At 39.6% G+C, this 24969-nt stretch overlaps 1 protein-coding gene across 2 annotated transcripts in view; it reads right to left on the bottom strand.

The window, feature by feature from the left end:
* Positions 1-24969, bottom strand: part of LOC124797948 — a 144217-nt gene that overhangs the window by 73693 nt on the left and 45555 nt on the right. For both annotated transcript variants that reach the window (XM_047261093.1, XM_047261092.1), the window contains exons 8-10: positions 24114-24233; positions 22681-22808; positions 7214-7374 (exon numbers count right to left, since the gene is read on the bottom strand). In XM_047261093.1, coding sequence (XP_047117049.1) covers positions 7214-7374; positions 22681-22808; positions 24114-24233 — 409 coding nt within the window. The remainder of the gene's footprint in view (positions 1-7213; positions 7375-22680; positions 22809-24113; positions 24234-24969) is intronic.

Genomic DNA, 24969 nt, shown 5'->3' with positions numbered 1-24969 from the left:
TCTGGCACCTGAAGCCACACTGCGAGCAGCAGCAACAGTGTATAATGGGAGTGACAAATGGGTGGGAGTAAGGAGGGGGATGGAGTGCGAGGGGGAGGGAATGCAGTGTAGGGGTGAGAGACAGTGAAGTGCTGCTGGGGAACACACAGAAACAGGAATAAGGTGCAGAGAGGGTAGGGCAACTAGGTGCAGTTGGGAGGTTAGAGGGACGGAAGGGTGGAGGTATGCAGGGGGGGGGGGGGAGGTAGTGGAAAAAGAGAGAAGTAAAAAGAGTGGGTGTGTTGTTGGTGGAATGAGGGCTGTGTAGTGCTGCAATGGAAACAGGTAAGGGACCAAATGGGTGAGAACAACGACTAACGAAGGTTGAGGCCGGGAGGGTTACAAGAAAATAGAATACATTGCAGGGTGAGTTCCTACCTGCGCAATGAAGAAAAAATGGTGTTGGTGGGTAGGATCCATGCAGCACAGGCAGTGAAGCAGTCACTGAAATGAAGGATCATGTTGGGCAGCGTGCTCAGCAACAGGGTGGTCCACTTGTTTCTTGGCCAGTTTGTTGGTGGCCATTTATGAGGACAGACAGCTTGTTGGTTGTCACTTAGAATGCAGCACAGTGATTGCAGCTTAGCTTGTAGCTCACATGACTGGTTTTACAGGTAGCCTCACATGACTGGTTTTACAGGTAGCCCTGCCTTTGATGGGATATGTGATGTTTGTAACCGGGACAAGAGTAAGTAGTGGTAAGAGGATGTATGGGATGGGTCTTGCATCTAGGTCTATTACAGGGATACGAGTCATGAAGTAAGGGGTTGGGAGCAGGGATCGTGTAGGGGTGGACAAGTACCGTATTTACTCGAATCTAAGCCGCACTCGAATCTAAGCCGCACCTGAAAAATGAGACTCGAAATCAAGGAAATAAAAATTCTCGAATCTAAGCCGCACCTGAAATTTGAGACTCGAAATTCAAGGGGAGAGAAAAGTTTTAGGCCGCACCTCCAAACCGAAACAAAGTTGGTCTATTGTAATATGAGACACAATTTAGGTCGAATGAATGACGATACAGCTACAGTAGTTTGGTTCGAGTCGTAAGCTTAGCAGTTAAGCTTTACCAGGTAGCTATTGCTATGCGTCAGGCGCTCCGTCCGCATTTATACGGGTGCACTTCCTTTTTCACGTGCTTCGTCTGGTTTGAATTGATAGCTTGTTTTTCTTTGATCTGATAAGTGCCGTTCTCTTTGTTATAGGTGTTTACGTCACTCTAAGCTGAAAATGCATTACTGTACTGTGTCGTGCATTGTTTATCGCATTCTGATAATGAGTGTTTACGACCTGTCGCTGCTCGTGGCATGGCTTGCTTTTGTGCGTGCTACCGCCGCTTACAATAAAAATGAAACAGAGGAATTGTCTCATTAGCGAAACAATGGCAAGAGACGTATTTGTTGTTACTTACACTGCTGCCTTCTTTGATAATGATCAACAAGAACCAAATAATAGACTGCGTATGATAGATGTTCTGGACGAGAGTTTAGCTAAAATTTTTCTCCGTTTGAAAATCTTTGCAGACGCCTCTCGTGTACATTACATTTTGCACAGAAATTAAAGTCATCTTAGATTTAAAAAGCTAGTCAATTTCCGTGCTTCATTTCTGATTGTATCACTATTGGGCATAAAAATAATACGAATATAAACATGACATGTATATTCTTCCGCATTTGCTGTTGTCTCACGCTAGTTTCGTAGGTTATTAGGCAGACAGGATTTAAATGAGGTAACAGCAAACACCAAAGAATACATGGCAAAATGTTTATATTCGTATTATTCTTACGGTGAAGACAATACTGCATGCGATTCACAATTCATAAAAGTTCCTATTAACAACCATCTCTTCTCACAGGTAGGATAAAATTCAGAACGTAGAGTTGGCCATATTGACAAATATCCCAGTCTTGCCAGTCGGATTTTCGCAGTACATTGAAATGCTGCTACATTCGAAGATAAACAATACGGAATTTGTATTTACTTCATTGGATAATGTATGAAAATGCAGTGGTCGAAACTCGGGGCGGAGAAAAAAGCTAGTCTTCCACCTTTTTTCTTAAATTTATTTACTGACGCAGAGGTTTTGGCGCCAGTATTTATCTTTGTGCCTGCAAAGCATGCCTGTGTAGCGCTACAAATATTCAAGGGCAGAAGTTAGTTGTAGCGGCACCTACCAACATTTTTCAGAACTTCCGCTTACTTTGCACTCGATTCTAAGCCGCAGGAGGTTTTTTGGATTACAAAAACCGGAAAAAAAGTGCGGCTTGGATTCAAGTAAATACGGTATATTGTGTAGGTACGGTGGACCACAGAATACCACTACGGGAGGGGTGGGAAGGGTAGTGGGCAGCACATTTCTCATTTCAGAGCAAGACGAGAGGTAGTCAAAATGCTGGTGGAGAATGTAATTCAGTTGCTCCAGTCCTGGATGGTACAGAGTCATGAGGGGAATGCTCCTCTGTGGCCGGATGGTGAGACTTTGGAAGGTGTAAAGATAAGGCACAGGATATTTGTTTTTGTACAAGGTTGGGAGGATAATTATGGCCTGTGAAGGCCTCAGTGAGACCCTCAGTATATTTCGAGAGGGACCGCTTGTCACTGCAGATGCAACAACCATGGGTGGCTAGGTTGTATGGAATGGACTTCTTGGTATGGAACAAGAGGCAGCCATTGAAGTGGAGGTACTGCTGCTGGTTAGTAGGTTTGATACAGACAGAGGTACTGATGTAGCCATCTCTGAGGTGGAGGTCAACATCTAGGAAGGTGACTTCTTGGGTTGAGTAGGACCAGGTGAAGTAAATGGGGAAGAAGCTGTTGAGGTCTTGGAGGAATGTGGACAGGGTGTCCTCATCCTTGATCCAGATTGCAAAGATGTCATAAAAGAATCTGAACCAGGTGAGGGGTTTGGGTGTTTAGGAAGGATTCCTCTAGATTACCCATGAATAGATTGGCATAGGATTGTGCCCATAGCCGCACACAGGATTTGTTTGTAGGTATGCCTTCAAAGGAGAAGTAATTGTGGGTGAGGATGTAGTTGGTCATGGCGACTAGAAAGGAGGTTGTTGGTTTGGAATCCATCGGGCATTGGGGAAGGTAATGTTCGACAGTGGTAAGGCCATGGGCATTAGGGATGTTAGTGTAATGGGAGGAGGCATCAATAGTGATGAGCAGGGCAACCTGTGGTAATGGGACAGGAACTGTGAAGAGTCAGTGGAGGAAATGGTTGGCATCTTTTATATGGGAGGGTAGGTTCCAGGTAGTAGGCTGAAGGTGTTGGTCTACAAGAGCAGAGATTCTCTCCGTGGGGGCACAGTAACCAGCGATAATGAAGCATCCTGGATGGTGAGGTTCCTGGACTTTGTGAAGCATGTAGAAAGTAGGAGTGCAGGAAGTGGTTGGGGTGAGCAGAGAGATGGACTCTGGGGAGAGGTTCTGGGATGGGCCTAAGGATTTGAGGAGCGACTAGAGATCTGCTAGATTTCTGGAATGGTGTCACTGTGGCAAGAATTGTAGGTGGAGTATCTGACAGATGGCAGTGTCCTCCTGCCAGATAATCCTTGCAGTTCAAAACAACAGTGGTGGAGCCTTTGTCCGCAGGTAGGATTATGAGGTCAGGATCAGTTTTTAGATGGCGGAATGCTGTTCTTTCAGCAGATGTAAAGTTAGTTTGCATGTTGAGAGATTTGGGGAATGATGGTGAGGCAATGTTCATGGCTAAGAAATACTGGAAATTTAACTTGGGGTGATTTGGGGGGCAGTGGGGGTGGATCATGGTTGGATGGAGGAGTGAACTGAGTCAGGCACAGTTCAACATTGGTTTTGGTCGAGCCTGATTGGTAGGTTTGTGGCGAAAAAATTTTTACACTGTAGGGACCGGGAGAAGGAGAGAAGGACTTCAAGAAGTCCTGCATTATTGGTAGTGGGGAAAAAGGTAAGGCTTTTGAAAAGGACTGATATTTCTGTGGGGCTAAGGCTTCTACGGGAAAGGTTTACGACTGTGTTTTGGGTCTGTTTAGGTTCTGGATTTTGTGTGGTGGTGGGAGGGAGTTTTGTAGAGAGGCGTAAATGTAGTAGGTCTGCGAGACACAGTTTGTCAGCTACAAGGGGGGTGGGGGAGGTTTGGAGGTTGTTGTAGAGGTGGTGGACAGTGGTACTCCAAAGAGGGAGTAGGAAGTGAGCAGGGTGGAGAGTTTTTTGAGGTGGCATTGAGCATGTTGCTCTAGTTCCTGGACGGCAAGAGTTACAGGAATTTGAGATTGCACAGCAAGAGAATTTTATAGATGGAGTTCCTGTTCCTTTACCACACGGTGCCCTGCTCGTCACTATTGTTGCCACCTCCCTTTACATTAACATCCCTAACGCCCACAGCCGTACCGGTGTTGAACACTACCTTTTCCATTGTCCAACAGATTCCAAACCAACAACCTCCTTCCTAGTCGCCGTGACCAACTCTATCCTCACACACAATTACTTCTCCTTTGAAGGCATTACCAACAAACAAACCCAGGGTGCAGCTATGGTCACCATTCTTTGCCCAAACCCCTCGCCTTGTTAAGATTCAGTGGTGACATGTTTGTGATTTGGACTGAGGGCAAGGACACCCTATCCATATTCCTCTAGAACCTCAAAACCTTCTCCCCATTTGCTTCATCTGGTCCTCCTCAACACATTAACCCACCTTCCTCAATGTTGAACTCCACTTCGAAGATGGCTACATCGGTACCTCTGTCCATATCAAATCTATTAACCACCAGCAATACCTCCACTTCGATAGCTGCCACCCACAACACACCATGAAGTCCCTTACATACAGCCTAGACACCTGTGGCTGTCACATCTGAGCAATCCCTCTCGAAATATACCAAGGCTCTCACTCAGGCCTTCACAGACCATAACAACCCTCCCAGCCTTGTACAGAAACAGATCTCCTGTGCCTTATCCTCCAGTCACTCACCACCTTCCAAAGTCTCACCATCTGGCCACAGAGGTGTATTCATCTCATAACACAGTACCATCCAGGATTAGAGCAATTGAATCACATTCTCTGCCAGGTTTTTCACTTCCTCTTGTCATGCCCTGAAATGAGGAACGTCCTACCCACTGTTCTCCCCGCCCCTCCCACCGTTATATTCTGCCACCCACTGAACCTACACAATACTGTTGTCCACCTATTCCCTTCCCTGTTCCCACGCCACAGCTTTCTATTCCACAAGTGCACCCAGAGTCATTTTACTTCCATCCCCCCAGCCTCCTGATTGCAGCTAGCTGCCTTACCCTCTCTCCATACCCTGCCTCTCCCTCTCACTCCACCACCACGCATCAGTTACCACCACCCACATATCTTCTCCCATTATGCGTAGCTGCTCACAGTCTGGCCCCGGCAGCCAGAGACAGTGGTCATGTGTGTGTGAGAGCTACATTTGCTAGTGTGTGTGTGTGTGTGTGTGTGTGTGTGTGTGTGTGTGAGAGAGAGAGAGAGAGAGAGCTCTACTGTTGTGTCTGTCTGCAATTCAACACCTCCCTTTCCATAAAATTATCATTTTCCATCCTGAATTTTCCATTATTTGATTATGTTTATTTTAAAATGGCTGCACTGTTACAGTAATGTAACTGACTAATAATGTAATAGTGTGAATATAATAGAGGGAAACATTCCACGTGGGAAAAATATTTCTAAAAACAAAGATGATGTAACTTACCAAACGAAAGCGTTGTATGTTGATAGACACACACACAAAATTCAAGCTTTCGCAACTCACGGTTGCTTCATCAGGAAAGAGGGAAGGAGTGGGAAAGACGAAAGGATGTGGGTTTTAAGGGAGAGGGTAAGGAGTCATTCCAATCCTGGGCGCAGAAAGACTTACCTTAGGGGGAAAAAGGAACAGGTATACACTCTCACACACATACATATCCATCCGCACATATACAGACACAAGCAGACATATGTACAGGCACAGAGTTTGGGCCAAAACTCTTTGCCTTTACATATGTCTGCTTGTGTCTGTATATATGTGTGTGTGTGTGTGTGTGTGTGTGTGTGTGTGTGTGTGTGTGTGTGTGTGTGTGTGTGTGTGGGCGCGCGCGCGCGAGAGAGAGAGTATACCTGCCCCTTTTCCCCCCCTAAGGTAAGTCTTTCCGCTCCCGGGATTGGAATGACTCCTTACCCTCTCCCTTAAAACCCACATCCTTTCGTCTTTCCCTCTCCTTCCCTCTTTCCTGATGAAGCAACCGTGGGTTGCGAAAGCTTGAATTTTGTGTGTGTGTTTGTGTTTGTTAGTGTCTCTATCAACATACCATCGCTTTCGTTTGATAAGTTACATCATCTTTGTTTTTAGATATAATAATGTAATAGGACAGATAAAAATTCTACTCACCAAGCAGCAGCAGGGAAACACACACACACACACACACACACACACACACACACACACACAAAAGGATTTAACTTTTACAAGGTTCTGGAGCCAATGGCTGCTTCTTCTGGCAGAAGGGTTGAAGGACTTGAGAGGTATAGGAAAAGGGATACAGTTCAGAAAAGTCACATAGAACCCTGGGTCAGGGGAGACTTACTGGATGGGATCAGAAGGAAAGACTAGTTTCTTTCCTCACCCACACTACCTAACAGAATCCACCCCAATAGAGCTGCAGTGATGGCACACTGTAGTCGTGTAGGTGTATGTGTATTCTGTTAACTCTGACGGATGAATTCATCTGGAAGTTTAGCAAAACTGTCTTGTTTATGTGCCTACTGATTCTTCACCTCAACTATACAGTGACTTGTTACTTTTACTCTGGCTGGTATTTATATTTCACTGAGGGCTCTCCATTGCCTGACTTACACGTTTCTAATTTTATTCATTTGCTGCTTGCAAAAAAATATTACTTTCATTGCTAGTATAGTTATTTTGTTGACATTATAGTATGTTGGAGTAATACACAGAATAATACAAATATAGTATGAAATGGTTCTTGAAATTTACACTGACTATTCCAATAAGCACATTATCAACCAAGTTAAACAGCCATTTTCTGCTCCTGCCTGCCATTAAGTGTTACATATCTTTTCTACATGAGTTGTAAGAAGAGGATAATTTTTGTGGTTGCCAATACACTAACCACCTATTAGAATTAGACACACAAAGCAATATAAAAACTGTGTTTGAAGATACTTAGTTACCTTGAAGTAAGAGGATCAGCATCTTCTGGTGCTGCCATTGTGCCCACAAGACTAGCAACCTTCTCATCTAGCTCATGCCATTCGGCTGTAGACTGTACTTGCTGCAGAAGGCGAAGAATGTGTACCTGCCGACACAAAATGTTTCGGCACACGAGCACAACCTGAAACAGAAACAATCTACTAGTAATTACAATAACAGGCGATAAACATTGCAGGGAGACGGAAAATAATATTTATTTTACAAATACTGTGACGAGAAACTCGTAGCACATATGATGTGCTGAGCATTGGATAGTGAAAGAAAGAAGTTCCGTAGTGTCTGCCTGCCTGCATGCATTCTTTTTCAGAGTACACAACTGCCATACAGTACATGGCAGAGGGGTATCCCTTTCCTGTTCCTCTCGCAAATGGAGCATGGAAATGACTATCTGCATGCCTCCATATGAGACCTAATATGTCTTATCTTGTCTTCACAGTTCTTATGGGAAAATTACATTGGTGGCAGTAGAATCATCCTGAAGCTAGCTGCAAATGCCATTTCTCCAAATTTTCTCAATAGCTTTTCACAAAGAGAATGTCATCTTCCTTCCAGGGATTCTCATTTGAGTTCATGAAGTACCTCCGTAATACTCGTGTGCTGGCTGAACCTATTGGTAAAATTCCAACAGCATGTCACTGAATTGCTTCAATGTCTTCCTTTAATCTGGTCTGGTGGGTATCCTAAACACATGAGCAGTAGTTTATGGAGTAACCAAGGGTTGCTTATTACTGGCACCTTATCAGATATTTTCTTGAATACATTAGAAGAAAAATTTTTTGCACCCACAAATGCCCTAACCAAGAAAATTCTTAATTATTTCACATATGTGGGTTACACGCTAGCCCTTATAGATGGAGATGAACTTTACATGTAACATATCCATCAAGAATTTAATAAATATCCTAAAATGCACTTCAGCCATGGAAGCAGAAACGAAGAAATCAATTAATTTTCTGCACCTCACATTCACCAACAACAATAATTCACACATTTTCAAAATTTACAGAAAGTACACAACTGACAGCATCATATATGCTAATTCATGCCACCCAAAGGCACACAAGCACGTATACTTCAATGCCATGATCAACAGAATATAAAATCTACCACTGAACCAAGCTGCCATACAATACCTTACAATACACCTAACAATATATAGGACAACAAAATAGCACAGACCCTGTAATGTTGATATTCAAAAGAAAAACTACACCTATGCAATCAAAAAACACAAGGACATAAAATTATCCAGAGAAACACCAAAAAAGTCTAAAGCAAAAGCCTAAAGTAACATACATACCAACAACATACTTAGGCACAATATCAAATAAATTAAACTCACTAATGAAAAATATAATTAGCCAATTCACATATAGAAGGAACACCTATATTTGACATAGACTTTACTCAGGAAAAAACAAAATTATCAAAGTACACACAAGCCCTGGCATATACAAAATCGAATGTCAGGATTGCAATAAATTTCACGTAGGACAGAGTTCAGTACAAGATATCGAGAGCACATGAGAATTAGTGAAAATAATCTATTTGCATTCTTCAACCAACTAAAGAAAGATAATCAGAATGCAGAACCAATGGAGTTACCAATGAAAATTTTACACATATACTCACAGGGACAGAAATGCACGTACACAAAATACAACAGCCTGATACCATTCTGAATGAATAAACAGATTTAAAACACAAACATTTTACACAACATTTTATTGAATCCCTAACCAAAGATAATGGACAGACACAAACAGCTATACACAGACACATCAATTAGAAAGATCATACTTACAGCACAAATGATAACAATATTTGATAGACACAAACAACTACACACAGACCATCAATTAGATAGATCATACTTACAGCACAAATGATAACAATAACACACCACAGCAACTGTAACCAAATAGCATCTTTAGCCAACTGTCACAACTGTGAAGCCTGACAATAAGACATCAAATCACAAAATTTATGAGGAAGGATGCCTAACAACTGCAGCAAAACACCAAACAGCTTATAGCATAAGAGTTCTAAATCTATACCACATTGTAATAAGAGAACAGAGTAACACTGACCACTGATGATATATGGACATAAGTGCAAAATTTGTATATCTGAAAATACAATAATGGAAACTCCAAGATAGAATGTAACAATTTTATGAGAAGCAAAGTTGCTATTAACCATATAGCGGAGATGCTGAGTCGCAGATAGGCATAACACAAAGAATCACACATTTGTGCAAGCATACCTCACACACAGTCAGCTGCCACCTCTGGCAGTTCCAACAGGAATGCGACTGTCAAGTTAATAGCAATATGGAGTGGGGCGGGGAAGAGTGAGGGATAGCAGAATATGGTTGGGGGAGAGGAGAGCATTGCCTGGCAGAGTGTGCAGGGAGTAGAAACTGACAGGTGCAGCATCAAGGAGTGGAGTGTGTGTACATATATATATGGAGGGGGGGGGGGAGGGGGCAAAAAAGGATAGAGTGGAAAAGGAGAGGAGAGGAAAAGTAGGGGAGCAGGGAAGGGGAAAGGATGGACAGGTACATTAGCAGAGGGCAACACACAAAAAGGGAGAGGGAATGTGAGAGGGGAGGAAGTGATAGGACGAGGGGGCAAAAACTGATGGGTGGAGGTTGTGGGGCCAGTAGGTTACTGTAGGTTGAGGTCGAGATAATTTTGGGACTGGAGAATGTGTTTTAAGGGTAAGTTCCATCTGCAAAATTCAGAAAAGCTGGTGGCGGCGGCGGTGGTGGTGGTGGTGGTGGTTGAGGGGAGGGGATGGTCTACTTTGCCTTTGGCCACAGTTTGGCAGTGGCTGTTCATTCTGGTGGACAGCTGGTTGGTAGTTGTACCAATATAAAAAGCTGTGCAGTGGTTGCAGCAGAGTATAAAAGAGATAGGGGATCCAGTATTTGAATCAGAATATAATAGAGCTTTGAAGCTCAAGGTTGAATAAGGCAGAAGGGACAGGTAACATTCCATCAGAACTTCTGAAATCATTTGGGGAAGTGGCAACACAACAGCTATTCATGTTGGTGTGTAGAATATATGAGTCTGGTCATATAATATCTGACTTTCGGGAAAACATCATACACACAATTCTGAGGATTGCAAGAGGAGACAAGTGGAGAATTATCGCACAATCAGCTTAACAGATCATGCATCCAAGTTGCAGACAAGAATAATATACCGATCAATCGAAAAGAAAACTGAGGATGTTTCAGATGAGGATCAGTTTGGCTTTATTAAAGGTAAAGGCACCAGGGAGGTAATTCTGACGCTACAGTTGATATTGGAAGCAAGACTAAAGAAAAATCAGACATGTTTATAGGATTTGTAGACCTGGAAAAAGTGGTCAACAACATCAAATGGTGCAAGATGTTTGAAATTCTGAGAAAAATAGGGGTAAGCTATAGGGAAAGATGGGTAATATACAATATGAACAAGAGCCACGAGGGAACAATAAGAGTGGAAGACCAAGAACGAAGTGTTCGGGTTAAAAAGGGTGTATGACAGGGATGCAGTCTTTTACCCCTTCAGTTCAACCTATACATCAAAGAAGCAATGGCAGAAATAAAAGAAAGGTACACAAGTGGAGTTAAAATTCAAGGTGAAAGGATATCAGTTATACGATTCACTCATGACATTGCTATTCTGAGTGAAAGCGAAGAAGCAGTTGCAGGAAGTGTTGGGGAGTGAGTCTCAGGTCACCAGCATTGTGAAGCCTAATGCGGGGTTGGCTCAGGAGACCAACAGCATAGCTGAATTATGTACGAATTTTACGAAGGAGGATCGGGTAGAGATAGTGGGTGGAGAAGGGAGCAGTCTTGATAGGGACGGGGAGTATGATGTAGGTGGTGACCTGGTAAAGATAATTACTCAAACTGGTGGCACTAATGTGCATTTCGTGCAACTGTTTTAGCATCATGATCGGCCTCGTATTATGCGGCTGTTAGGCATGGTAACATGGGGCTGGGGAGGGTGCTGATGGTAGAGGGCATGGGTCACATTTCAGTGGTATCATGTGGGTCTATCAGTAGATCGGGTTTCACTAGGCATGGCCTGCACCTCAATAGGTATGGGAAGGGGAGCTTGGCAAAGCTTATAGGTGACAATGTAGTGGGTGGTGGTGGGGTCACTCATGGAAAAATTCCTGTAGTAGTTGGTGTTAAGAGCTGCACCTTTCTTAAATTGAGTCAGCTATCAAGTATACCTGCTTAAAGGAAGTCCCTCTAACTAAGGGGTCACCTTCAGAGGACATCATGTTTCCAAGTAGAGAAGGAATTAGCATATTTCATCAAAATATAAGAGGTATTACAGATAAAGTTAGTGAACTACTTATAGAAGTTGACTCTGAAATTGTTGGTATGTCGGAGCATCACTTAAATAATTTGACAATTCAGAGGCTTCCTTTACCAGGATGCAGATTAGCTGTCTGTTTTTCAAGGAGTTCCTTGTGGGGTGGGGGAGTGGCTATGCATGTAAAAAAAAACAGTATTCCATTTGAATCCATAGACGTATAATGGCACTGCACTGAACAGATATTTGAATGTTGTGCAGAGGCAGTTGAATTTAGTGAAACTAAATTTCTAATTGTTGTTGTTTATAGGTCCCCTAACTCTTGACTTCAGAGCATTTCTACTCAAGCTAGAGAAGGTTCTTGATTCACTTTGTAGGAAGTTCCAGAAATTAATTGTGTGTGGTAACTTCAATATAAATTTTGTATACGATGGGGCAAGAAAAAGGATGTTGGTAGATCTCCTAAATTCATATGATCAGATGCTGATTCTGGTTTTTCCAACTAGCGTGCAGGGGAACAGTAGCACAGCCATAGACAGTATTTTTATTCATTCTTCATTACTAGATGGGCAAACTTAAATACTAAAAGGCTTTTGTACTCAAACAAATGTCACATATAATTACAAACTATGTAGGAAAGTTAATCCAATGGCAATAGAGAGTTCTTTAAACCTTGTCAAGGAACAAGAGTGGCAGGATGTTTGTAGTGACGATAACATAGATGATAAATATAAGGCTTTCCTTAACACATTTAGTGTTCTAAACGAGGTATTAGCAGTAATAAGCAGCCCAGGTGGCTGACTAGTGAGATAAGGTATCATGTAGAACAAAGTGGGAATTATATCAAAATGTTAAAAGTAGTCACAATCAAGCTACAGTAGCCCATTAAAAACAGTATTATAATGTCCTTAAAATGTTATTAGGAAGGCAAAGAGTATGTAGTATGCAAACAGCATAATTAATTCACAGGATAAAATTAAAACCATGTGGTCAGTTGTGAAGGAAGTGCCTGGTCAGCAGCACAAGGTCAACAAAATAAAGTCAGTTCTTAGTAAAACAGATACCCCTCCGTTGTGGTTGCACCTACGGTACGGCTATGTGTATTGCTGAGGCATGCAAGCCTCCCCACCAACGGCGAAGTCCATGGTTCTTGGCGGGGGGACATTTACATGTTGAATAAAGAGTGTGCATACCATAGTTCAATAATTGTCACCGTGTACAATAAAATGCTATACCAAGAAAAGTGTTTTTGAAAAAGAGAAATTTGTTAACATCTAATGTTCAGGGTGCCCATAAAGTCCTGTTACAACTTTAAAATGTTATTACAATGGAAGTTGTTGAAATATTTTAACAAAATTTCTTTTATTGTAATCACTGTTTAGTAAAGTTTTTATATATACGAAAAGTTTGTGTTTCAGATACTCTGCTGATGGAAGGAACTCAACCTCTATAAAATGGCAACTCCTCAAGAGAAGGCACAATGTGTGTCCTGGTTTATTGAGACAAAATCAGATGTTCAGACTCAATGAAACTTCAGAACAAAGTATGGAAGAGATCCACCATCACACCCTTCAATCTGTGCATGCCACAAAAAATTCATGGAGACTGGGACAGTGTTGGATAAAGGGAGGAGCGGGCGACCAAGAACATCTGAGGTAAACATCGATCGTGTTTTAAACGTCTTCATTCATTCACCTACGAAGTCCATCTGCGCTGCTGCCAGACAGTTGCAACTACCACGTTCAACTATGCATAAGGTCCTCCACAAGAACTTATGGTTGTACACTTACAAAGTGCAACTGTTACAGACACTTGAGCCAAATGACAAGCCAAAACGGACAGAGTTTGCCCTCAACAGGCTGGAATGCCTTTCAGAGGATGAAGCATTCCTCAAGCGAGTTTGTTTCAGTGACGAGACAACTTTTCATGTTTCTGGGACATTAAACAGACACAATGTGAGAATCTGGGGATCTGAACACCCCCATGTGACTAGGGAGATTCACCAGGATAGTCCAAAAGTGAATGTATGATGTGGAATCATGTGCAACTGAATAATTGGTCTATTTTTCTTCAACGAGTCAGCAGTTACAGCAGATGTTTACCTCAATCTTCTGACCGAATATGTAGCACCACCTCGTTGGGGACTGCATGTTCGTTGGTTCCTCAATGATGCATTTCCAGGTAGATGGATTGGGAGGGATGGGCCAATTCCTTGGCCAACGTGTTCGCCAGATATCACTCCCTTGGACCTTTTTTTTTTGGGGGGGGGGGGGGGGGTGTTATGTAAAAGATATTGTGTATCAAACACAGATACGGGACATTGGTGACTTGAAGCAAAGGATTCATAATGCCATTGCCGCCATTGATGACACTATGCTACAGTAAACATGGCAAGAAATCGAGTACAGTCTTTATGTGCTTCGTGCAACATATGGAGGTCTATTAAACACTGTCAAAAAAACTTTTATAAACACTGATTACAATAAAAGAAATGTAGTCAAAATATTTCAGCAACTGCCGTGGTAATGAAATTGTGAAGTTGTAAAGGGACTTTATGGGCACACTGTATATTAAAGTCAGGGACAGCCAGGAATTCAGTCCACAAACTGTACCCTGGCTTGAGGGACATAATACTCACTTTCTCCACAACAACACCACACAGTCTGAGTGGGAGGCAGGCAAAAAGAGGGAAACTGCAAATATGCTGTACTTAGATGGCAATGCAGTTGCACTGCACACAAATTGATTTCATATTTCTCAATAACACAGATCACAACAAATTTTTAGTATTATTTAAGTATTTTTGACATGATGAAGACATCATTTTTATCTCATACAAACTGTTGGCATATGGACCAACAAGGCATTTTCACTGATTTTCACATTCATGCTGTAATGTAACTGTGATTTACTTAGTTTCATAATAAAAAAAAAAGGTCTTCCAAACACTTACGTTGATTGAAATATTGCAGCACTTTTGCATCCTCATTAGGGAGACATAGAAATACAACGTGAGAAAAACAAGGCAGGTGTCCTGGACAGTTTTAATGTAAAAGGAATTGTCTTTAAAATGGGAACTACACTGCAGATCAATCAATCACATCCACACTTGCACAGGGGCACTTTCAACTGAAATGACAACCGGTCTCAAAACCAAGCATAAGATTAGCAATGTTCTCAAAATGTTCAGAAAACTATCCTTAAAATTTTTTCAAGGCCACAACGAATTCTTCAAACCTCTTTTTTTTTTTTAACTGGACTGTGTCTGATAGAATTTGCCCATTCTACAATAAAATTTTCTTTTAAAATTTAATCCCATCAAATCAGAAATACGTTGTTTTCACACTGCAGTGTCTTACAGTGGGCAGTGTGCAGTGAAGTCCACTTAAAATGCCAAATACGCAATTGACTCCAGACATTGTAACTTTCATTTTTGCATTTCTTTTTCCTTAATAAATTCAATAGCGGGTTTATATTGAAAAATCATTTCAGACATTCCCCTTGACTTAACCAACGTACTTTGCAGTAACACATAAAATTCCAATAGACTTTGTTCAGTTTCATTAGTGGAATAATGCATGCAACTTCAGAAATTTTACTATTCGTACTACCAATATCCTCACAAGCTCCAGGCCTGCAAATTTAACACTAAGTGCTTCTTGATGACAGAATAATGAATTCTGTCAATCGTTGTAATTTTCTGCTCTTTCAAAGTTAACTAAACCATTAAATTCTTTCTGCATGGTATTGTAATGTTTCATAGCAAATCTGCAGTACCCGTCGATTATGCAACTGCATAACATATATATATTGAGAATTCTCATCCCTCTCATTTTTAAAGGCTTGTGATGATAGATCACTATACTGCCTCTTTTTGTGGAACCAGCCCAGGACCTTGAACGCCCTTCATACCACGAACAAATAACAAAGGGTAAACAGTGCTGACACCATGGTTCTCCCAAACTGAAGAGAGTTGTGGAGACTGAAAACTGCCACACCGTAATACCAAATGAAATGTCATCCTGTACCAGATACATCCGAAAACAACCAAGTAAAGCTGAGACAGGCCCAGCCTTGGCCCACCCACCTATCTCTTGTGTGGTCTGGTACGCCGCGGCCACCCTGATTTAAGTGTTACGATGTCTTTCCTGGAGGTATTTGTGTGGAATGTGTCCTTGTGAAATGTGGGCAATAATCAGTAAAGACAAGAATAACATTGAAACTTTTGAAATGTGGTGCTACAGAAGAATGCTAAAGATTAGGTAGGTAGACAGAACTAATGAGGAGGTACTAAACAGAAATGGAAATAAAATAAATCTGTGGTGCAACCTGACTGAAAGAAGTGACAGAAAACTTACCAAGGAATCCCGGAATTACCAATTTGGTAATGGAGGACAGCCTGGGTGGTAAAAATTGTAGAGGGAGACCAAGGGATGAAGAAATAATGCAATTTCAAATGAATGTAGGTTGCAGTAGTTATTCAAAGATGAAGCGATTTTTATAGGGTAGACAACTGTGCATCAAACCAGTCTTCCAACTGAATACCCTCACCCTCACCACCACCACCACCACCACCACCACCACCACCAACAACAACAACAACAACAATAATAATGGCTGAGGGCTTGATGAAGGCTTTGTACCAGATACAGAATGCCTTTCTGAACCCTAAGTCTTTTCATGAAAATTATCATTTTCTTGTAATGTGATTGTGTAAAGCACAGTTTAAAAGAACCTGATTTTCATTAGTAGCAACATGTATAACACAGGAGTATAATCAGTAGAAAATGCAGGTTAGTACAGTTCTTTTAAGAAAAATCTGCAAGATATGCAATTATCTGCTTTACACAATATTCTCATTGTTTTTGTTTTATGAACTGTTCCAGAAGACAATTCTGTAAGAGAATATGGAGTGCAATTGCACTAAATTAGACAACATCGTGTCTTCAAGCCAATGCAGTGAGATTTAGTTCTAAGTTCAAAACATGGTGAACTGAGCATCTTGATTAGTACATTTATTTACCACCAAATTTTAAACTTTTAGGCAACTGGGTGCAACAAATTTTACACACAGTGTTTCATTTGCTGGTTGATCATTAATGAAAATTTGTGACAAGCTAAAACTGTTTGTCAGACTGTGACACTACCACAGATTCCTTCTTCTAGCAGACAGTACACTAACAACTCCACTATCAGAGTGTGCATCATGGACCAATTCATAACTTCGACTTTTCACTGTTTTATCACCATTAATGTCTATTTCTATCAGCAGCAAGTTGTTTCTGCTTATTGAAATTCCATAATACATTTTAGTAACCAGCTGTAAGCCTATTAAATTACTATCTTCACTGTCTGGATGGGAGGGGGTGTGTGTGTGTGTTAGAGGAAGAATGATGTAACAGTCCCATTGGAAATGCTAACGGGATAGTTTTTCTTATTTAGCTTTGCCAGGGCTTACTTTGTAAAGTTATAAATGGCTTTCATAGAGATAAATTCTTCATGAAAGTCAAACTGAGGGACAACTAAAAAAGTTACTTTGAAAAATTAGGCAGTATCCCTTGATTAGCCATATCAGTTTTTTTTTAAGTATATGGTGGGTACATGGGTGTCACTACTTTGTGTATAAGTCTGTTAGGACATACACCTTGAATAATTTGCTACCAAATCATCATAAGAGATTAATACTGGTAGTCTGTTAGAAACATGACCACAGCCCCCTGCAATTATTGCTATTTAATGATATAATGATTTTTGTATCCTACTGAGGCTGCATTTTCAAAAGTAATGGTTACTGGGGATGTAAACAGCATCTGCTGGAGTAAATATAATTCATCTGTATTTGGTTGTCTATTATCAGGTGCTTTTATGTTTGCTCCAACTTAAAGGAAGTATTCATTTCTCAGCTCATTATTTCAATGTGTCATCATTTCTGCTACACTTTTTAGATAAGCTAAATCATTATGGTTTGAGTGGGGCAGTGCACAAATGGTTTCATTCATACTTAACTGGAAGAATGCAGAAAGTTGAAATAAGTGGTTCATGTAATGTTAAAACAACAGCTGATTCCTCAAACTGGGGGGCTATCAAGTACGGGGTCCCACAGGGTTCGGTCTTAGGTCCTTTACTGTTCTTGATATACATTAATGACTTACCATTCCACACTGATGAAGATGCAAACTTCGTTCTTTTTGCTGATGATACAAGTATAGTAATAACATCCAAAATCCAAGAACTAAGTGATGTAATTGTAAATGATGTTTTTCACAAAATTCTTAAGTGGTTCTCAGCAAATGGACTCTGTTTAAATTTTGATAAAACACAGTATATACAGTTCCGTACAGTAAATGGCACAACTCCAGTAATAAATATAGATTTTGAACAGAAGCCTGTAGCTAAGGTAGAATTTTCAAAATTTTTAGGTGTGTCCATTGATGAGAGGTTAAACTGGAAGCATCACATTGATGGTCTGCTGAAACGTCTGAGTTCAGCTACGTATGCTATTAGGGTTATTGCAAATTTTGGTGATAAGAATCTCAGTAAATTAGCTTACTATGCCTACTTTCATTCACTGCTCTCATATGGCATCATATTCTGGGATAATTCATCATTGAGTAGAAAAGTATTCATTGCTCAAAAACGTGTAATCAGAATAATTGCTGGAGCCCATCCACGGTCATCATGGCAGACATCTATTTAAGGATCTAGGGGTCCTCACAGTAACCTCACAGTATATATATTCACTTATGAAATTTGTTGTTAATAATCCAACCCAGTTCAAAAGAAATAGCAGTATGCATAGCTATAACACCAGGAGAAAGGATGATCTTCACTATGCAGGGTTAAATCTGACTTTGGCACAGAAAGGGGTAAATTATGCTGCCACAAATGTCTTTGGTCACCTACCAAACAACATCAAAAGCCTGACAGATAGCCAACTAACATTTAAAAATAAATTAAAAGAATTTCTAGATGACAACTCCTTCTACTCATTGGCTGAATTTTTAGATACAAATTAAGGGGGGAGGGGACTTAAACATTAGTGTCATGCAATATTTTGTGTAATGTAATATCTTGTACAGACATCTTTTATTAACCTGACACGTTCCACATCATTACGAAGTGTCATATTCATGATCTATGGAACAAGTATTAATCTAATCTCTCTGTTTCCTGTTTTTCTGAAGAATCCTTTTTTGCATCACCACAAACACTGCTCTTTTGGTCATGTGATATTGGCTTCACCTTCAAATTTGAAACAGAGCTTGTTGGAACCTCTTCATCTGCTTTTGTTATTTCTATCAATAACTTAAAAGCCATGTCTGACCACACATACTTTGTACATATTACATACAGTATACTCAAAATGACCACAATACTGTACATGCAGTATCTCTCAATAAATTATTAGTCAAATGGTAATTTCCAACCAACAATTATAGGGATATAGTTAGTTTTGTTTAAAACCATCTTCATTAAAAGTAATGCATAACTGAAATTACTGTAACAGTGTCTAATGGAGATATTCAAATGAGCTAATCATTAGTTTTGATAGGATTGGCACTTCTAGATAGAGAGTCCTGATTCATGTTTTCTGGTAACCATGTTTTTGTGTGTCCAAAAACTAATTAACTTAATACACAATTGTAATTAAAGTACAGGCATACCCAAATTTACTTTTGGCATTAGAGCCACTATTTCTGTTTAGTTCTCAAAATCCACATCATACTTTTCTTCATCATACTTTTCTTGCTCCAACTTTCCTCAATCAAATGAAACCCTTCAGTATTCAATGAAGTCATTAATTAGGAATTGTATAAATTACCATAATTTAAAACATGGCAACAGTACTTGCAAACGGAAAGTCCAGGATGGAATAACAACAGTATAATGAAAAAGATAATATTGCTACGTACCATAAAGAGAAAATGCTGCACAAGCACATTGTCTCCTCTGTATGGTGAGTAACAATCTATTGGTATGACTATCACCAAGTTATCATTTAGGATGAACGGGCACAGGCAGAGGGTATGTACTGACAACACAGAATATAGAATATCCTCTTGCTCAGCATGCTCTACAACATGACAGTCATGACCTCAGTGCCTGTTTCACAATATGTGCCATCTGAATTCTTTCTCGAGACATAAGTTTCTCAGAACTCCACAGATGGAAAATGGCACTACACGTCCTTGGCTCTCGCCACCCACCTGGCCTTAATTTACGTGGATTAATTCAGTCTCAGCATTTCTTCACAGCAATTATTCCTTTCTTCACTTTCTTTTAGTTTTATACATCTTTCATTACTCTATTTTTCACCTTTAAGTTCTCAGGTTTTCAAATCCCATCTGTTGCAGTTTCCAACAAAGAGTCTTTCCTTCTCACCCTGTCCAATAAATCTCCCCTGATCTGGTATTCTGGGTGACTATTCCAGACTACAGTTTTTCTTAAACCTCACCAGTCCTTCATCCTTCCCCTTCAATCCTTCTGCCAGAAGAAGGAGACACTGGCTCCAAAAGCTAGCAAACTGTAATACCTTTTATTTGTGTGTTCTCCTCCCGCCACTTGGTGTGTAGATTTCTTTATCTGTTCAATTACCTATATTTTCAAAAAAATTATTAGTTTCATTGATAAATCTTTCCTTTTCATAGTACTGTAATTGTGCATAGGTAATTCACACTGGAGACACACTAAATAGTTCTGAAATCCTTTTTCCTTCGTTAACTAACCATATATCATGTAAATCAAGTTATTGTTGGAACACACAACTCATCTGCAATAGTAGCTTCTTACTTTACAGCTTTATAAATTAATATTTAGCTAATATGTACCTACTGAAATCATGAGATATTCTTTTGCTTATCTATAAATACTCCCCCCCCCCTCCTCAAAAGTCTTCAGTTGGCACTAGGAGTCAGTGGCACTAACCTCTCGTCATCACTCAATTACTGAACAAAATGTGGCCCTAGTCATCTATCTTTATGAACTTCTTTGGTAAAATTCAGTCTGGGGTTGGAAATCATGGCAGTGGCATTGTGTAGTACTTAGTGTTGTAACTGTTTAATGCCTTTGTGAGAGTAACAACTCAGATAACATCTCAATGAAAATACGTGCCGCTCGCATTATTTGAAAATGTATGAAAGTTCATGGTTGACAATCAGCAAGCTAATATATCTCTGAGAATTTGTGGCCACTCTGATCTCATTAAGTAGTGAAGTGCACAAAGTCACGCTGCCACCCAAACTGCTTCAATGAACACCCACGTGTCATTAAATATCTTTGTGAACTTCTTTTATCGGTACAAACAAGAATTGCATTTTTTGGTGTTGGCCATCATTCAGAAAGTCAACTTAAATTGAATAAATAACTGAACACGTGAGACTAGGAATAGTTCTGTTGAATATGTTATTGTTTAACACTGCTCAACATCCAAAAAGTTTTCAGTTTCGATGTGACAAACTTGTGGTGCTGCCAAGAGGAAGAGGCTACAACCAGTTAGTACCATTATAACCTGGATCCACCCACTGCTTTGATTAATGTTTTATTTCTGTCATGAAATAGTACACCCATGTACTGATTACAGCAACAAATCAGCACACAAAATGAGTTTTTTTAATGGTTCAAACATTGCGGATTTTCCATGTGAGCATTCCAAAACTTTAGCATCCATCTTGTGCTGAGGAGGTCTTTCATATGCATCATTAACAAAAGAAGAAAGTACATATTAAAACTGAGCTACTAAATTATCAACTGTTGAGAATGATGGAGCTGACTTCTTTTACACCTCCAACATTTTCGATTAACATCTGCTGGCAATGAACTATCTAAACCAGAGAATTAGCCAGTGTTATTTACTGACATTGCCACTTCAGACACTCATGCCATTTTACTATTTGTCACATTAAAAATGTTATTTCTTAAGAAACTATGATGCAAAAAGGTACTGTATGTGTGGTGAAACCCTGCCCCGATGTAAGAGAGGGTCTCATGGAACCTAATCAGATCAGGTTGAATAAATAAATAAAATTATATGATGGCACAGCATTCCAACCAACCACTTCAATTACACACAATATGGCTACTAACTCCAAACAGACAATACTGTTACACAAATTAAGCCCCAACTTCACTTGGACTCTTTTGTGCAACACATACCAGTATATCAAAATCGAGCTGAGAATTTTTTTGTCCTGCCCCTACGAATCACTCGTTACTGCTCTTGCAGCCGAATCACTGCAGGTTGTTGGATCTGAAAGCAAACTGCAAATTGATGTTCCACAATGAATCAATCGTCATTGAGAACTTTGGTGAAGAAAACAATCCAAAGTTGGATATTAAATCCTTCTCAGATAAAGACTAACCAATTAAATTCAAATTCTCTTATTTGTACTCTCTTCACAACTTGATAATCTTAAGCTCCTTTCTGCTGACTGGTTTGTTAACTACTAACACTTGTTTTTGCAGTCCCACTAATATGATACGGCATTCAAAGAATGATTCAACACATCATTTACATACTTCTGATAAGCTTAATATATCTGCTGATATTTCATTTGCCTTTCAATTTTCCTGTATTGATGTAAGAAGGTGGTCCATTATATTTACAATGATTCTTATCCTTTTCCATTTCCAACTATATTTACTCTGCTGTTCAGTTTGTCTGTCACAGAAAGAGAATGGACTCTGCTTTGGCTGGAGTGGATGCTTCTGGCAATTAAAAATACAAGTAGCCTATTATCAGAAGAATTCAGATACAAGTCGTGACACACATCACCAGCACGACTATGCTCTAACACTCTGCTTTCCAAGTTCTTAACACCTTACAGCCCAATACCTGCACTAGGCAGTGAATCAGTCTTCACATTACTCTGAGGAACACAGTAATGTGAGCCTAATTGCTAGGATTCTTGTATTAACAATGTTTGTTTATTATGATCAGATGAACCATTTACTATACCTTTCATATCTAAATGAATAAAGACTGTTGGATGACTGTAAAAGTGCTACTGGTAACCATTAGATACAGTTTATACATGGGCCACAGACATTAGTAAAAATGAGCAAGGAAATATAAAAGAACAGCTTAATGTTGCGGACTGCAGCAAACTTACTTGGCTTATCAAATGTCCTGCCTGAGGAGAAGACAGGGATGTCATGGCTACCAATTTGATCATCTGTGCAATACAATCGTGTATTGTGAAGGGATGATGTTGCAAGGCCACAATTTTTGTGTTTATTCCTGCAACATAAACATGCATTTTGGCCCCAATACATACACATACTCAGCAATTACCTTACAAGTACAGATAACAATTGAGAAAAGCATTGCAAAATGCACTATTGTTGATATTGTCTTTGTGGTGTATCAATATTAACATACAAGATACTACAAACTACATAATAACAGACCACTAAAATAATTACCCAGACACTTGCATGTCAATAACAGTTCCCGAACAAATACTGTAAGAATCAGGACTAAAGTACAGTAGACACAGAAACACGTTTTGACTATTGTGGATGTAGATAGGAGAGAAATGCCAGTAATAAATAATAATAATAATAATAATAATAATAATAGATACAATGATAATACTTGACAACTTGCAATACGACAGACACACAAGTGTAGACCAGACTAATTATAAAATTTTAAGCATACAGACAGAAGTATTTGACAAATTTATCACTAGCGGAGAAACTCAGCACTGCCCAAGTATTTATTTATAGCTGTCTGTCCATGCCCTTACCACACAGTGTCTGGCCTTGCACTTAATTTTTATCATGTCATATCTCCTGAACTGTGTGTCGTACAATGATACAATATTGTAGGTACATACAGCGGCGTATGTGGGCACTGTCTGTGAAATTTATTGCGAACAGAATTAGTAGCAAAGAAGTATAAATTTAAGTGTCATGCACGATGTAGCAGATTTTTCATGCATCTCATTGTTTATGATATCATATCTTTTGAATTACATGTTGTACAATGATATAGTTTTGCACTTACATTCTGTGGTATATGTGCACACGGCCTGGAAAGAGTCTCATGAATACAATTAGTAATAAATGCCATGCCTCATGCAGAACTTTTATGTGGTTCTTACCCCATTCAGTCATTGTCACCTGACATTAAGGTATATGTGTGCCAAGTTTGGTTGAAATCTGTCCTATAGCACCACACACACACACACACACACACACACACACACACACACACACACACACACACACACACACACACATTTTTATACTATTTATGGATTATTATTATTGATATTAATTGGGAAGGAATCCTATGGAGAAGTTTTGATTAATGGAGACTATCCTAATGTCTTCTCTACATCACAGTGTTCCTTTTTTAAATAATAGGCATTGATGACCATCTTTTATCACACTTAAAACACCTGAATGTAACAATGAATAGAATATCCTGTGAAAAAACTAATAATTATAACAACAAGCACCAAATTTTGTCCTTTAAGAATACAATAAGGTGTTTGTATGAACTTGTATTTTGGTTCATCAAAGTAGAGTTACAGACCTCTGGCACTCTCAGCAGTGCTGCGAAATTTTTCTGTTTGTCTTATGTAATGCAACCAATCAACTTCAGGAACTGGTAACTCCTGCAATGACTCAGTCAGAGAATTTCCCAGTTTAGCACCTGGAAAAATATACAAATATGTACTCGATGAAGAATTCCTATGTACAACATCTGTTTCTGCTTATAAGCTATTAACAGTTTACATACACTCAAACTTTCTAGACAGTGGCCTGTTAATACAAAGAAGCTCAAATGTTTGACTGTTTGTTTCATCAATTAAAGGACATGGACAGAAATAAAGGTTGTTACACCTAATACACTTTCTGCAGAATTTCCTGCTTTACTCTAACCATTCATAAATACCACAAGTTCTTGGAATGTTATATATATTTTATGATCACATTTAAAGTTGCTATTGTAAATTACCTAAATTACAAGAAGGTGACTTAAGTAGTTGGCCAAATGATCAAATCTTGAAAACAAGCTATAAAAACCATAAACTTGAAAGTGAAATAAATACTACTCTACGATTAGGTGAAATATAGAGCACTGAGGTAAGTAACACTGAATGATGACTGAAAAATAGTCTCTCTTTGGTCTGATGTTGAATATGTAGTCTGCAGTTGCATTTTTATTTTTTTTTTTAATTTTCATATATAATGAACTATTAGAATGATGCTATTTTGGTAATAAGAGGGATTGAATGACTGACTGGATGAAATTGTTACTACAGTGTTTAATCACTTCACACAATTGTCATTACAGGATTTTCTGTAAATCTAATCTGGCGGAAAGTGTGTGGAAATTATATCATTAAGAAGAAAAGCATTGTTCTGAATTACACCACTACTCCACA

Source organism: Schistocerca piceifrons, chromosome 5 (assembly GCF_021461385.2).
Source record: "Schistocerca piceifrons isolate TAMUIC-IGC-003096 chromosome 5, iqSchPice1.1, whole genome shotgun sequence".
Classification (NCBI taxonomy): Eukaryota; Metazoa; Arthropoda; class Insecta; order Orthoptera; family Acrididae; genus Schistocerca; species Schistocerca piceifrons.
The sequence above is the reverse complement of the archived record's forward strand: the minus strand, read 5'-3'. Positions and strand labels throughout refer to the sequence as shown.